At 40.1% G+C, this 16163-nt stretch overlaps 1 protein-coding gene and 1 long non-coding RNA gene across 3 annotated transcripts, besides 3 other annotated features; both read right to left on the bottom strand.

Annotated features, from left to right (window-relative positions):
- Positions 1-551: 551 nt before the first annotated feature.
- Positions 552-3186, bottom strand: lncRNA:CR45334 (long non-coding RNA:CR45334). The gene is made up of 3 exons (NR_144658.1): positions 3024-3186; positions 1556-1923; positions 552-1433 (listed from the first exon to the last, which is right to left on the bottom strand). It is a non-coding gene; the product is annotated as a long non-coding RNA:CR45334 (long non-coding RNA).
- A 537-nt stretch (positions 3187-3723) lies between these two features.
- Positions 3724-4808: a mobile genetic element.
- A 2234-nt stretch (positions 4809-7042) lies between these two features.
- Positions 7043-7253: a mobile genetic element.
- A 1526-nt stretch (positions 7254-8779) lies between these two features.
- Positions 8780-9309: a mobile genetic element.
- A 2616-nt stretch (positions 9310-11925) lies between these two features.
- On the bottom strand, positions 11926-15950 carry CG11634 (uncharacterized protein). 2 transcript variants are annotated; one of them, NM_001299200.1, is made up of 2 exons: positions 14821-15950; positions 11926-12721 (listed from the first exon to the last, which is right to left on the bottom strand). In NM_001299200.1, the coding sequence occupies exon 1, from the start codon at positions 15843-15845 to the stop codon at positions 14949-14951; it is 897 nt and encodes a 298-aa protein (NP_001286129.1). In that variant the 5' UTR covers positions 15846-15950; the 3' UTR covers positions 11926-12721; positions 14821-14948. The 2 variants fall into 2 exon arrangements, with proteins under 2 accessions (NP_001286129.1, NP_610128.2); NM_136284.4 differs by lacking the exon at positions 11926-12721 and having other exon boundaries at positions 14800-15950.
- Positions 15951-16163: the final 213 nt, after the last annotated feature.

Raw genomic sequence — 16163 nt, 5'->3', positions numbered from 1 at the left:
TCTCCTATTTGGTCTAGCCCCCTACCATTCCAATTCCAATTCCTATTTCAATTCCCAGTCCCACTACCACTCCTTGGCCACGGCCCCGACTCCGTGTTGCAGGCCTCTGCTCCGTCGCCTGTCCAAATGTTTGTCGATAAATTTGCGGATGTGCGAGTGTCTTGTGCGTCGCGCTCTTGGCGGATGGCGGATGCCATCACTCGCGAATCGCGATTGCTGGGCGCCGTGCTCGAGCCGCACAGTGGTGCAGGTCCAGGGAAATGTTTTGATGGAGCCGGCCTACAACATAGAAAAACCAGATCCGCTTGCACGTCATTTATGAATCACCAAAGCATAAGTATAGTAACAGTACAAAATATCTGGATTTCCTACATGAGTTTATTCCATACAAAACTTAACAAAATTAAAGCACTTCTAAGATGCTTAATTTTAAATCAATTACCATTTTGCCTTTAGTTAGGATGTAATGTGCCCATTTATTAAGCTGTTTCATCATATATTTTAAATAATTTAAAGTGCGCAACAGGAAATTGCATCGCGGAAGTGGCTTTCTTCCATTTATTACGACATTATAAAATGATCAGTAATGGTATAAAAACTCTCCGCCTAAAAACCAAACTTCAAACTTTCTTTATTTCTTGAAGTGAACTGTCAAGTTCTGTATGCCCGGTGTTTTTCACTGGATTGGCATTAAGCGTTTGAGATCGGTTTAGTTGATTTTCAAATGGGACTCGATAGCAAACTTCGTTGTGGAATTCCCCAAAAAGGCGGAGTGAACGTTTGCTTACCACATTTCTAAATGTCAGAGCAGTGTGCGCCGCCAATCCTTTCCACTTCCCCTTGGGCCAGTTGCATCGACATCGTCATCGGCTGCATTTTGCATTCTGCGGTTGCTCGTTTGGGAAATTTGAATTTGATTTTGTAATGCGGGTGGGCAATAGGGGGAGGGCGGGACGACGAGCTGGCAATCTGCGCTGCGCAAAGTTATTGACAATGGGATGTATCTGTCGGGCTGGTGTCATTAATGGCGAATGCTTTATGATCGCATTGCTTGTGCAATTTTCAACACATTTCGCGCTCGTTTTCAGCCCGCCCGATGATTTTCATGTTTATTGAAGTGAAGATATTTTTATCTATTTAGAGGCGCAAGTGTTTATTTCTACTGATTACATGCCGCCGCATCTTTGTGCTATCGCTTTGCACTTAGTAAATATAAATTGCAAGAAATTTTCCATGTATTTGTTCTTTTAAACGGCTGATGAAATTATAGGAGCCCATATGTATTTAATTAAATAGCTCTCTTGTGTGGCGGTTCGACTGAAATGACTTCGGGATAAGACTCAATGTGTCATCAAAGAACGACGAAACGAATTGTTGGCCAAATCTGGAATCTGTATGATGAATCTGACTGACTATCGATTCGGATGGTGATCCTAATCAAGAAAATATATACGAAATATATATACTACCGGGTAACAAAAGCATAACTTTAAAAGGAGCTTAAGGTGTGCGTACTGGCTGGCGTGTGTATTTGTAGAACTTTCAAAGAACTCACATTATGGACGAAGGTTCACCTCAAACTCTTGGCCACCGCCCATTGCCCGGTGTCCACATGACTTTGTTTGAAGCAAGTTTTCTGAGGCCATCCAGTAAACAATTTACGATGGCTCTGATGATGACATGGCCAAAGGGAATGACTCTGTTCCGAAGCTGATGCCGCTAAAGTTGATGATGAAGACTATTCCGAGTTTCGAGGAGAGCAGCTGTTGTGTCCATCGCACTTAGCACTCGAAACACTTCCCACCGCGTATCTTCTTTTCTGTGTTGTTTGAAACTGTGAACTGATGTTTGGAAAATCCTACGGCGATTTGTGTGGCAAGGCGGACTCGTTTCAACGCCTGTGAATCCTCCCTCGGGGAAGTCCTGCAAAAAGCATAAAAGTCAAATACACTTGCCGGCTTGTCTGCTAAGGGAATCATTTTTCAACTCGTTATGCCGTCTCGGCCATAATGGTGGGCACTGTTTAAGTAACCAAAATCCCGCTTTAATATCTTTGTTAGTGATTTACCGTACGATCAGGACAACCGTTATGTGCTTCTAGACCGACCGAGCAAATAAACACAGGAACGTAGTAGTGGCGTAGTTGACGGTTTAATTGAAACTGAGTAATAGGAATTTCACAATGACTTCTTAAGCTATAATTGAGCGTTGCCAGATCAAAACATATAAAGCTTATTTAAATTATAACGTAATTTCAACAATCTTTAACACTAATATTATATGCTCATACTCCACGGGCATAGCAAGAGAGAACGCTGTAGTTGAGTTCCTAGACTAATTCCCATATACGGTTTATGGGAGCATAGCATTGCAGCTACACTTTGAAAAATTGTTTTAATTTCCTACCGTTTTTTTCTTGTAATTTTTTTCCATTTGCCAAAACACTTCTTGCCACACCCACTCTAATACCCACAAACCAAACTTTTGAAAGATATTTTGATATTTGTATTTGTAACGCCCACAAAAAGAACAAAAATACCACACCCACATATTAGAAAATGGTTTTGATTTTTTTTAATTTTACAATTTTTTTTTAATTTCTATTAATTTGTTTGAAACTTTTTTTTCGCAACCCCACTAAAGTAAGGGTTCCTAAAAAGTCAAGAAACTTGACTTTAGCTTTCTCCCTTGAATCATTTTGATTTCCCATTTTTCTTGGCATTTTCATCAGCTGATTAATGAGTATCGAGTAAATTCGATAATGCGTAAATAATGCGTTTTTCTTTGTTTTATCTTGACTGAATATCCCAAATATTATATCATTTTTTTCAATTGATAGTTCATCCCTAAATTTAAACCCTTTTTAAATGATAAGATGAAATTATTCAGATGTGGTTAAGGTATATCAAGGGAATGAAGTTGGGGATATAGCACAAAAAAGTGTTATAGCAAGCAAAGGAAAAACAGTGAGAAAGAAGCCAAGAGAACGATGAAGCTCTGACAGTGACATGGACATCACTTACAAATGGATCTTCATCTCCATCCGAGTCCAACTGCACGGCAGAGATATATGTATATATATATATATTCATATATTATATATATATATATTCATATATATTCATATATATTCATATATTCATATTCATATTTTTATTTATAAAAGTGCAGCAAGGGGAAATGTGTGCGTTGCCTATTTATGTTTTCTCTGAAAATTTATTGTAAAACTTAAAAGTTTTGATGGAAAAATGAAATAAATAGTGACATCACTAAAAGTAAAGAAATTATAAAGTGTCACTGGGCGTGATAAGTGGGGCTACAGCAACAATAAGAACGGCAAAAACGTCAACAGGAGCACTGGCATGGCCAGCAACAACCGGTCAAGTTGATGTGGGCACCTCCAGGACTTAAGTAAGGACACTGACCAGAGAGGATTGTGAAACTAGTAAAGGTGTGGGCAAGAGACTCGACGTCAGCTCCTGGGCCCTTAACAGATTTGTGGGTCAAAAACCTAAGAACGTGTGATCGAAGGCTGAATTACTATTAAGATGGTAATACCAAATAAGAATATATTATGATAAAAAAAAAAACTATGAATAAATGATATACTGTATATTATTATTAAATAATTGTTCCGCTCTTCAAAGTTTATTTTAAGTCGTATTATTATGACCATTAATACCCATTTATGCATGTTATAATTAAAAACATACATTTTCTATTTAAATTTTATAATTAATCTTAAATTAACAGAGGTAGTAGTTATCCATTAATCCCTACTACTTAATACCTGTCAGGGAGATCTAGCACATGAAATCTTTTAAGTCTTCTGACGTTGTTATTATTATTTGCCAAACTTAAGGCTAAGTTATTTTCATATGTTCTTAGTCTGTCAATATATTTTTTACTATGCTATTTTTGTTATTTTGTTTTTTTCTTTAACATAAGGGATTCCTAAGTCTTTATGGATACTTTCATTTGAAATATAAAATGGAGCATTAAGAATTTGTATTAATCTCAATATTTGAGTTGCTGGCAGTACCATAGAGCTGTATGCCATAAGTTCACACGGGCTTTAGTATAGCTTTGCATAAACAGACTTTATTTTCCAGAGTTTTTCAATTTAGTTGCTTTTATGTGGTTTTTCCACATTAGTCCACGATCGAGGTGCAAGCCAAGGTACTTTATGCAATTACTTTGTGGGCAGTCACCTCTTCTTAATGCAAATGTTATTTGCGCAGATTTCAGGGCGTTGATTTTAATTTTCCAAAGAAGGAACCAGCTTTCAATAAGGCGTAGCTCTGCTTGCAGGAGTTGTGAGGCTTCCTCTTTAGATGAGCTGGTAGCTAATATAGCTGTATCATCCGCGTATGTTGCCACAGTGCAGGTCTTTGTTACCGGCATATCGGCCGTGTACAGGGTGTATTAGACAGGTCCTAAGACGCTTCCTTGTGGGACTCCAGCTTTTATAAAATGCAAGGGAGAGTATTCATTTTTTGTTGCACATAAAAGTGTCTCGTGGTTAAGTATGACTTTAATAATACAAAATAGCACAAAAAAGCACTTTTTGATTTTATATAATAAGCCATCATGCCACCCTCGATCAAACGCTTGTTGAACGTCAAGAAATGATGCAGTGCAGTATATTTTGCTCTCAGATACTGAAAAAATTTCATTTATAATCCTGTGACATTGATCAAGGGTTCCGTGGCCCCTTCTGAATCCAAACTGGTGTTCGGGTATGATAGCGAATTCGTCCAAGATTGGCAACATTCTCTACTGATTTTACGAATGGGTAATTTGGCAGGCAGATTTCCACGTGAGAAGTTTAAAACTTAACCGCCAGCCCCGAAGGATCAGTGGGTGGAGTCGCTGGGCTTCCCACCAAATACATGTCTAGGACCTAGGAAGCTTCCGTCTGTGCGACATTTTTCACTTAAGTTGACAGTTATGTACTCTGGAGGGCAGTTGCCTCCCCAAAATCCCCACCTCAATCCCTTTTTGGGGGTCAGCTCGGTGTTCGCTCAGCTGTCATTCATGAGTTGCCGTTTACCGTTATTAAAAATTACATACTTACTGGTCTGAAGGAAGCAGCAGAGAAGAAATAAATTCAAAAGTTTCACATGCACTCTAAAACACTGGGGAGCGAGACTCGGACCATTGGGAAGTATTGCGACGCTTGACACGTCACAAGTTTATAGTGGCTTTTGACAGCTTGGACATACTTCTTTCTCCCCCCGGTTGGCTTTGCTTCTCTTTTTTTTTTGACATAACAACGGAAAAGTATTTGACTTTTTCTATATGACGGTTGATTTTATAATTTTCTTCCTGTCGCTGGAGGTGGGACCTCCTCTCGCTTTCTAGTTGGAGTCTAGCTTTTCCCAATGCAAATTCTTGGCGCCCAGCATGAGCAAAAAGTGTCTGCAATTTGCCTCAACTCCTTGTTGATGATTTTGCGGTCACTCGTGCTTAATCCTTGGAGACATGTGTCGAACAGGAATTTCGTTCACAGTGAATATAAATAATAATTTCTGGAGAGCCAGCTGGTAAAAGGTAACTCAACTTTGAGTGGGTGTGGAATACTGTATATGTCCCTGTCGCTCTCCTCAGGTTCTTGCCATATTTGCCACAGACAGCTTGTCGATCTTTATAATGTTGTAATTGAAAACTTTTTTCTCCCCTGCATCCATTTTCGTTTTTGTTGTACCCTAGAAAAACATTTCTTTTAAAATATTTTATACTTTTGATATGTCATGCTGGCTGAAAGCTGTCGAACCGGGCCAAGGCAAGTGGACAGCAGCAAATTTTGCCAAAAATATGTTGGTAAGCACTCGGACAGGGGTGGGACCTTTGGGTAGTTATGTGTTGGGTTTGGGGACTTTGGACTTTTTGCAAACTGTGACAAAGCCTAAATGAGATTAATAAATTGGTATTTTTATTTGAGCGTCTCACATGCTGAGCTTAACAAACAGACGAAACGGCTTTGAATAGAGCTATGGCGTTAAATGTAAAAAAAATTAATATATATAATGATATTCCACTTTATTTCGATTTTCAATATTTGATATAAATTATTTATGCCTAGCAAACCAAAGTTAATCACAATAAATGAGCCGCAGTCCTTTCCAATACAATGACAGTGTCCTGCAACTTAAGCCTTGCCAGAGACTCTTGGACAAAAGAACATTTTCCAAAAAACAGCCTGGTTGAGTGACAATCGGCATGGCAGCCAGCAATGTTCAGTTTTAGAATGTTAAGATGACAAACGGCAAGCGACTCTGTGACAGAAACTCACAAACACACTGCTGTGCAACTCTGTCTAACCGAACACGTTTATATGTCAGAAAGTATTTTTAGGTTTAAGCAACAACTGCCAATAAACTTTGTTGGCGGATGCATCTTGGACAAGTGACAGAGGAATCAGGCGGAGGCGACAGAGGAGTCAAACGACAAATTGCTTGATAGACCGGACTATATAGAAATAGATATTCGTGTCGGGAACGCTACCTACAGAACTCCTTTTTTCCCAACCCAGTACTTTATGGGTTCATCACTGGCCGGTGAAGGCTGTTATGAAATGAGCAAAGTCCAAACTAGCAAAAGCTTTTTGTAATTTCCTTGTGGTTATGTACGCAAAAAATATTTTATTTTATTCTAAAGCCCAGCTCTCAAGTGAGCAGGCATGCACGTACTGGCCGATAAAAGCCTTTAAGTCTCGTTTTTGAAATATAAAATAAATATTGGACATTTTCCTCTCGTCCTATCTGTCAGCTGATGACAATGACAGGCATACAAATGCATTTAATTGTGGGTCACAGGTTTTACGCTTGACTTGGACTCAAGATACTTGCCAGATCCCCATAGGTCGTTATCTTCAAGAACGCAGAGCAGCCATTTATTTTCATCGACCGCCCTTTTTTGGACCAATTAAGAAATCTATGTTTTTAGAATACCAAATAATTAAGTTCCTTCCATCAAGGGATTGCTCTATATACATAAAGTAGGCAATTAAGGTCAAATATACATTTTCCTTATTGATTGGGATTATATAAAGTATACATATACTTGGGCAGGATCATTAGATAAGTCGACCTGGCCATGTCCGTATGACGGTCCGTATGAACGTCGAGGTCTCAGGAACTATGAAAGCTAAAAATTAGACATGCAGATTCCAAAGACATATACGCATCGCAAGGCTTGTTGCCACGCACACAAACCGCCCAAAAGTGCAACGCCCACACTTTTGGGAAATGATTTACAAAATTTTGGCCACGCCTACTCTAAGACCCTTAAGGTACACAAAACTCCCACGCCCATATATCTTAAATTTTTTTTGAGCTGTCCCATTTCCCATGTGCTACAAATAAATAATTTGTCAATTGCAATTCAACTTAAAGCTATGTGAGCATTTTCATAAAATACGTTAAGTACAACAAGGCTATAAAGCCTATGAAACTGACCATTTAAGATGTGTGTTTCAGTATTAGTGTTTCGGCTGGTCATTAAATGAGCGACAACTTCGACTGAGGGCATCATTACACCAGCATTAATATATCACATGACCAAAAGAGACCCACCCCCGGTATTTTTCACGCTGTCCACCATAATTGGCAAAAATTAATTAAATATTTTACAAATGAATGATTCAGCGTTACTGCGGTGTCCCAAGAGGGTGTGGTGCGGAACTGGTTGGCCAACAACAGGGAAAATTCGTTAGCCCATAATACTCCGGACCCACAGAAACATCAGATCAGCAGCGGCGGGCCCCACTTAAATCTGAAATGCAGGACTGCATTTGAATTATGTCAAATCCATTTTGTTTTAATGAAACGTTGATTGTTTCGCAATTAATTTTCTATTGTTTGACAGTAATTATTATTTTATTATAATTTATACTCGAATTGTTTTGAAGGACAATGCCAAATACAATACAACAATAGGATTACAAATATAATACTCGGGTTAAAGTTAAACGTAGTCGAAATTTGTACATATTTTTTGTGTGTGAATAATATACAAAGAAAAAACAAAGTTAGTTTCAGGTTTTTATCGCTCTTATATATAAAAATAAATATATTAAACATGAATGTAGTAATCGCGAGTGGTTACCAATACCGGGTCATGTGTTTCAACTCCGGCCACCGCCATCTTGAGTATGGACCCATAAATCGCTTGCATTGGTTCGTCTTCGTCAGTTAATTTAAAACATGTCAGACAACTCCGACAAGTTTGGACAATTGATTGACGTTTTAAAAGTTTAGCACAGAAGGCGTTCTTGCATCAGCAACAACCACACGTGCAACATGCAGCTCGGAGCAGGTTCTTCCTCCCCCGATCCCTTCCTGGCCCGGACTATCAGACTGGACAACGACCAACTGTTTGCCGCCCGACCAGAATATCCAGGGACGTTTTGGAATTGCAAAGAGGCCAAGCTCCGACAAGCCTGGGCCAAAGTAATTTATTTATTTTCCATTTGTCTTGACGATGAGCAAACGAGCCAAGTGATGGCCTGATGGCTTGGCCTCGCTTCGATGAATGGCGTTGGCGTTGGAATGGCCTGTGCGGCCTGGTTGGGCTCGGATTCGATAGCAATGGTCAGGGCAAGAAACGGGCTCCACAGAATGGATGGGTGAGAGCCATGCCGTTAAAGATGGGAATACATTTCATTTTCGGCTGTGCACTTTTTGTATATAGTCGGATGGCTTGAAGACTGAGCTGTAAATAGCGAAACGATGGCGACAGTAACATTTATTTACGTATCAGTGTTATAAAATAAGACAAGAGAGTATGCTATAGTCGAGTTCCCCGACTATCAGATACCCATTACTCAGCTAGTGGGAATGCAAATACGAAATAACATAATTTTTTTTGATGTCAATAGATATTGGGGGGAAAAAAATTTAAAAACTGGGCGTGGCCAAAGGGTTTTTGATATGCCGACAGAAATTGGTAAGAAACATTTTTTAAAAGTGTGGGCGTTGTAATTTAAAATGTTTTTTTTTTTAATCGATTAAAATTTACAAAACTAATAAAACTATGGAAAAATTTTAAAATATTTTTCAAAAGTTGTGTGCCGTTTGTGGTCGTTAGAGCGGGCGTGGCAACGTGGGTAAAAAAAAATGCACTGCGTCTTTGTCTTTAGAATCTATATTCTAATTCTCAACCTTCAATAGTTCCTGAGATCGGAAACGTTCATACGGACGTGGCCAGATCGACCCGGCTATCGATCCTGATCAAGAATATATTGACTTTATATGGTCGGAAACGCTTCCTTCTACCTGTTACATCCTTTTCAAGGAATCTAGTAACTCTACGAGTAACTGGTATAAAAATGATCAACTAAGGATGACCCAAGATTTCAAATGCAGAACCTCCGATCAAAAAGAACAATAGCTATGGAGACTCTGATGATGATAAGTATCGCAATTTGCTTCTTTCTAATTAAAAGATAATAATATGCATATAGATCTAAAGGGCCAAGTTAGCCGATCAAAGTTTACTGATCATAAAGTCCGCTTTTGCCGTGCAGTCCAATAACTAGTAGTAAAATATTCCTTCAATAAAAAATAATTTGCGAATAGTATAAGCAGTCACGAATATTAAAATACGCAGCTTAACTTTTTAGGACCTATATAAATAAATACGGCGTCTAGCGCTTGTCAACCATAACATCTGTGAATGATATTCTCTCCCGCTTGAAAACCCTTCAGAATTTGTCTCTATCTGTACTCTTTTTAGATTCAAACGTCTGAGGTGGCAAACCATCGCGATGGGATCCTTCGACCACTTCATCAAAGTCGGACGTTATTGAGCTTGAATACAGTTCAGGCTGCGCCTCTTTGAGACCCGGCCCCCACACACATCCATCCATCTATTTTGGAGGACGACAGCTGCAGAAGATTGGCTTCGCCAATGGTACGGGAATATCCAAGGACATGCCAAGGCGCTCGACGATGGATTATGAAGCTTCCGTTCGTTGCAAGGAAGCGCAGCGATGCTAGCGTCATCGTCATCAAGCTGGACATCGCATCGCGTTGTTTACTCGAGTCCGACGATATCCTTTTTGTTGCTTTGTTATTTTTCATGTCAGTCAAAGAATTGGCAACGGACATGGCCGATGAAATATGTTATACATATATAGCGATCGAACGGCGGGGGACAAACTCGGTCATGGAGCACATTGCATCAATATTGAAACGTCAACATCAAACTTGCCCAACGGCCAAAGGGCGATGGCAGAGAATAGACAAAGGACGTTGTGCAGGAGGCTGCCTCGACCCAAAAAGCTGATGAAGAGTTCACATTTTTCTTTGTTTGATTTGACGAATGAGCTGTCATCTTGCGTTGGAAAGTTGTCCGTATATCTGCCCATTTTCTCCCTGGACAACTCAGAACAGCTGATGGCCTTTATAGTTGTATTCCTTTTTCGAACAATGTTTATGGCAAAAAGTTGCTCAGCATTTCACCGTTTGATGCTTCGTTAAGGGAAATAATCAAAGGCTATAGAGGAAAGGACAGAAAGCATCAGATTGAACTCCTCCTTCAACTCATTCAACATATTAGTTGGTGACACAATATGTTATGTGAATTTCGATGTACTGTTAAACTGCCTTCCACGTATCATTTCCGGTATACATTCCTATATATTTAATAGTAATATAACAACCTCTGTATTCTATTATTCAGTAAACTGCTTTAGAAGTCCGACACAGCCACCAAGTAACTCGCAAGAAACTTTAAAATGAATAATGAATTCAACCAAAAAACGGTATCTATAATCGAACTGATTGTGAGAATCGCACAAGCCCTACCACCCTTCGCCTCAGAATGTTTCGTCTTTTCGGACTATTGATGGCAGGGGATATTTTTTATTGATGTCCAGACACTCATCACGGCTTCTTGCAGCCGGCAGACGCTTCTTGTCACTCTCACGTTCCGTTTCTGGAACCCTCCGCTCCCGCAAATGGCCATCAAAAATGATGCGATACTGTTTTCAACTTTCGGACGACAAGGCCACCGGGCTGAGGAAAAATCAAGAGATATTTGCCAGTGAGAATGGTATCCGTGAGCAGGAAAAGAGTATTGTCGTGACGTACGTTTGTTTGAAAAATGCACAGGACATTACCAGGAGCTTCTGCTGCTTGGATCCGTGATATATGACGACCGGGCCGGGGAGTGGGAGGCGCTATGACTCCAGGCGCCAGCTGCTCCATCACACCGTTGGCTCCGTCCTTGGGGAGGAAAGGACTTTGCTTTCGTCATCTTTCGGGGTCCTGACTGACCGTCAGCCCTGTCTCGACGTTCTGCTAATGGCTCCGGTCCATTATCTCGTCATGTTTGTTACGAAATTTAATTACTCTTATTTATTTTTCACTGCCCGTTCTCATCTGCATCCGCGTTCGCGTCCTTGCCCTGCTCCGGTTTATGATTTTCAGCTTGGTCAAAAAATGCAAAAGCAAAAATTAAACGTGAAAAAATGAAATTAAAAATACTTTTTGCATAAAGCGTCCTTAGGGCACTTCCCTGCGCCCCTTTCCTTTCTGTGGTCTCATGATTTGCCTTCGTCTAAGGTTTCGTCACTTGAGCTCTCAATAAAAGCCGTACTTTTTTTCTGTTGACGGGAGCTAGAAGTTCCGGGGATGGGTCATTTGGATAAAATCTAATAAAACGTTTTAAAAATTATGTTTGTCATTCTAGACAAGATGCCGTTAGACGAATATACATATGGATGTCAAGGTTAAATTAAAAATCGTTTATTAGATGAAACGCCAATACGTTTGTGCACAATGATATCTATGATAGCTTTACATCAATACAACAATTTACAATATTCACATTTTCGCTTTAATTTTATGGGTATTTCAATAATGCATTGTTAAGGTCTTCTGTATTCTAATATTGAAATAATTAAAGCCCTCAAAAATTGATTCGCAAATGTCGGGATCGGAAATCTAACAAATTTCGGGGACTTTTTTCTTACTATCACGATACGAGGAAAACGTAAAAGACCTTAAAGGAATTGATAGCGAGTATGTTCTCAGATCCCTGAACATTTCCCCTCTTTAACTTGCAGTCGTCGAACAATCCTTTTGAAATTAAATGCCCCACGGAGATGCTGACTAAGGAAACTGTTCCATTGACCGGCGATGGAAGATGGAATTCATTCTGCTCTCCTGCAGCCCCGTGCATGTCCATCAATGCTTTTGTCTTTCGGTTTTGTTTGCACACGCCACTTCTTGCACAAAATCCTTGCAACCCCAGTGGCAGCCTCTTAGACCTGCCACGCCCCATTGGCAACGCAACCGCCCACGCCCACGCCCACGCCCACTGGCATCCCTGCAGCTGTCAGTCAATGTGTCGTGTCACAGTGTCTCTCCATCTGTCTGTCACTTGCATGTCTGTATGTCTATTCTACGTGACACCAGGCGAGCGAATTTCCAACTCCTCCCGCCTCCCGACTTGCGAGCTTGCTGGATGCCAGCTTGGTTTCTTGCTTTCCTGCTTGCTTTCTTGCTTTCCTGCTTACTTGCTTGCTATCCTGGCAGGACGAGGGCAGGGGAGCGAGGAGCCTCGGTGAAGGATGTTCTGCAAGCGATGGATGGATTTTTGGATTCGGAACTTGCACTTGGATTACAAGTCTGATTTTGATGCGTGCATGTTTGTCCCGTTTTCAGTGCAACGTGGAAGGGTGAGGGAAGGAGGGACTGCACTCGCAAGCGCACTGCTAAAAATTAATTAAGCATTAATAAATTAAAAAAAAAATACTATCCAACTAAGTAACTAACTAAATTAGACTTAAGAACACAAAGACTTATTGTTGCTTAATTACAACAAATTAAATAATAAATGAAAATTTGCTTAATTAACTAACTTAATTAGAATTAAAAGCGAAAAAAGTAATATTATATAAGATTGATCCTTCTAAATAAAATAAAATTACAATAAAAATTATAATAAATAAATTCTATATTAATACTGACTCAAAGAATGAGTCGCTATGCAACGGATATCTAATAGCCCAGGTAGTCTTAATTTAACTAAATACTTCACTATAGCCTTTTTAACACACAAATAGATGGAAATACTAGGGTTTTATAATGTATTTTAGATATTTTCTATATTTCGCTACTAAAATCTCAGACTTACACATACATTTGCATGTGTATGTATAGATGAGCATATTAAAAAGAAACTAGACTTCAGGGCTCATATATTTTCTTCCGTGTAGTGGCCCCAAAACCCTTCTCTATTATGGGTCAACCTCACACAAACACGAGAGGCTGGAACGGTATGGGAACATTCAAGTTTTCTTATGCTTTGTCTTCGTGTTCTTTTATTATTTTATTCTCTGGCCTTGTTTTAATTCACAGCGTCTGCTGCCGCGTCATCCTTCTGACTCGACTTTGTCTTCGTGGCAGTATCCTTCTCCGTCTCCGGCAACATTGTCTCAGTCCGCATCCTTGGCAAGGATGCTCACTCACAGACACATGTGCCTGAGAAAAGAGGGAGCTGTAAGTGCAAGGCAGTGGCTCTTGTTGTTGGGTTGTAAGTGACATTCGCAATTTTCAAAACTATTGAATGAGTGACAAGTTCTGCAGACACGATTGAAACTGACAGTTAACTCGAGACTCGGAAGGCAGTGACTTGCATTGAATATGGGTGTACTAGATGGGTCTTCAAATGTCTTAATGGGAAGCTCCAACGATCACTGAATATGGATCAAAGCTTGGGCTTTAATAAAGGCAACATATGCATTTCACCTACCAGCTACATTTTTCTTTGTATAAGTCTCAAACTTGATTTGTTGCCCCTTTAGGCTATTAAATATGTATATGTTAAATATGTTGATGTTAAATTTGTCACCTGATGCTCTGGGAATATTAGGGTATGTTAGATTCGCTGAATTGTATGGCGACAATCGACCATTTCGGGTTTTCACTGGATGGATTCACCAATAAAATGTCTATTTTAAAAGACTTTATTGGCCGTCGGACAGGTCCTGATGCAGCTGACAATAATGACGCTACCAACTCGATAAACTCGGTGACTCACTGGCCATTAACAATTTCATTTATTTTGTCACATCGGGCGAGTGAGTTGGGCTTGGTCTGTCGGGGACATTCGACCCAGTCTGTCTGTCAATGTCAACATCAATGTCACTGCGTCCTGGACCAGACATTTTGACAAATAATTCAAACCGCATTTTATAATGAATTTCCCAACGCCCTGGGAAGGATGAGCTGCCCAGAGGAGGGTGTGACTGCACCTGATAAGCCTTTCCCCCTTATTGGGCCAGATACATGCGGGAGATTTATGGGGAATAAATTCCAAGGCAGAAAAACACACAAAACTGATAATTACACTGACGAGCGGGCTTTATTTTTGGATTCAGACCTTAAGTGCCCAAAAGCGACGACTTGGCGTCACTCATACGCTCATCATACTCCCATAAAGAAAATGATTTTATGGGGCAGATGCTTGTGGTGACTCCGGAATGCTGTGCGATCGTAAATTTATTCGGTCATGCCCAGTATCAGATTGCCAAGTTGAATATAAGTATCGGCTGCAGAGCTAGAAAACATTCTTACAGTGTTCGGCACGAATAAACAAAACAATATTTAAGCGAAAAGATAACAGACCAACATTTTACCATTTCTCAATGTCCCAATAAAATTTAAAAAAATCGAATACACAGTTAGTCACGCTGTGTCGAATTAATTCGCAACCTATATACAAAAAACCTGCGTTCATTAAGACGCCCAAAAAGTCAATATCCGGAAGAAAAGAAATATTGTTATTACCGCTGACAGCTGCACTTACATTGTATATTGGCACGCATCATGAACGTTAATAACCATAAAAACACCCAAAATAACTTTAAATTTTGAATCTGCCAAGCACTTTTGCGAAATCGGATGAAAGGGGAAGTCGTGGAAGTCATTCCAATACTAAGCTTCCAAAAAGAAGATAGCTGCGTGCTCCTCCTTGTGATCCTCGATGTCTGGCAATATTTGTCCGCCAATGGGAAATACAATGGCTTTGAAATTGTCATAGATACGTAGGGTTTCGAAGTGAAAGCCGTTTTCAACTACCACGTAATTTTTCTGGGCCTTGTGTGGCTTTAAAATTGGCGACAAGTCAACGTTGGCGCAGTTTAGAAAAAAATAGGACGAGCTGAGGGCCGCCACGAGATCGTAGCATCCAGTTAGCGTTTCGTTCCAAATGGAGACGGATGCGAAGGCCAACGATTCGCACTGACTTATGGCAATGGCCTCCTGGTTATTGCGGAATGTGTGAAATGTTACTACTCCAGTTGGGTAACTTCCCAGCTTATCGTGCGTACAGTCACACACAAAAATGGGTGAAGCCATTGGTGGGGCAACCTCCGAAATGCAGGCCCTTATTATGTTAAAGTTGGAGGTGTGGCATTTCTCCAGTGCTGCCAGATAGCTAGGATGTTCGGCCACAAACTTACTAAGAGGATGTAGCTTAGACAGGATTCGCTCGACGATCTCCCCGCGAATTTTCTCTTCAACCAGAACCATGGCCACCGCATTCGAGGCAAAGGGATTATGAACCGACTCAATAATAAAGTGCAGTGCACTGTTGATGTCGCCTTCTTCAAATATAATCATCAATTGGGGAGATGAAGTGACATCGTGTCCTATATGCCGGTCAGCTTCCGATGTCATTTCGATGACACTGTGATCAGGTGATCTTCCCTCCGGGTTATGGACCATATCGTAGGTGACGACATGATCCAGTGACAAGGACTCATTGTGCTCCGACTGGGACGGATGCTCGGAATCAACTGAACGCGGAAAGTATTTAGTTGTATCGAACATGGCTTATCAAAAACTTCACTGTAATGTAAAAAATTTGTTTTTATATATTTTGAGATTTATTTGAATGGCAAACGCGATTGGATATGATTAAATGAAACATTTCTGACACATTTTCATATTTCAATTATTTTGTTATTTTTTTTAATCTACCAGGAATTCTAATATCACTTGAGTACTAAGTACTAAACCGCTCAATGCGGCGCACTCTGAGTCCTAACCATCGGCATTTATCAAAAGCAATATAGTTTTACTGGCCCCTTCCATCCATTGCCACATCGAGGGAATTCAAAAGAGCACCCATAACCCACGGTGCCCCTT

Source organism: Drosophila melanogaster, chromosome 2L, assembly GCF_000001215.4.
Source record: "Drosophila melanogaster chromosome 2L".
NCBI classification, from domain to species: Eukaryota; Metazoa; Arthropoda; class Insecta; order Diptera; family Drosophilidae; genus Drosophila; species Drosophila melanogaster.
This window is presented reverse-complemented; position numbering and strand designations above follow the sequence as displayed.

Coding starts and splice junctions, on each gene's coding strand:
- CG11634 (NM_001299200.1), bottom strand. CDS start 15,845: ATGTTCGATACAACTAAATACTTTCCGCGTTCAGTTGATTCCGAGCAT.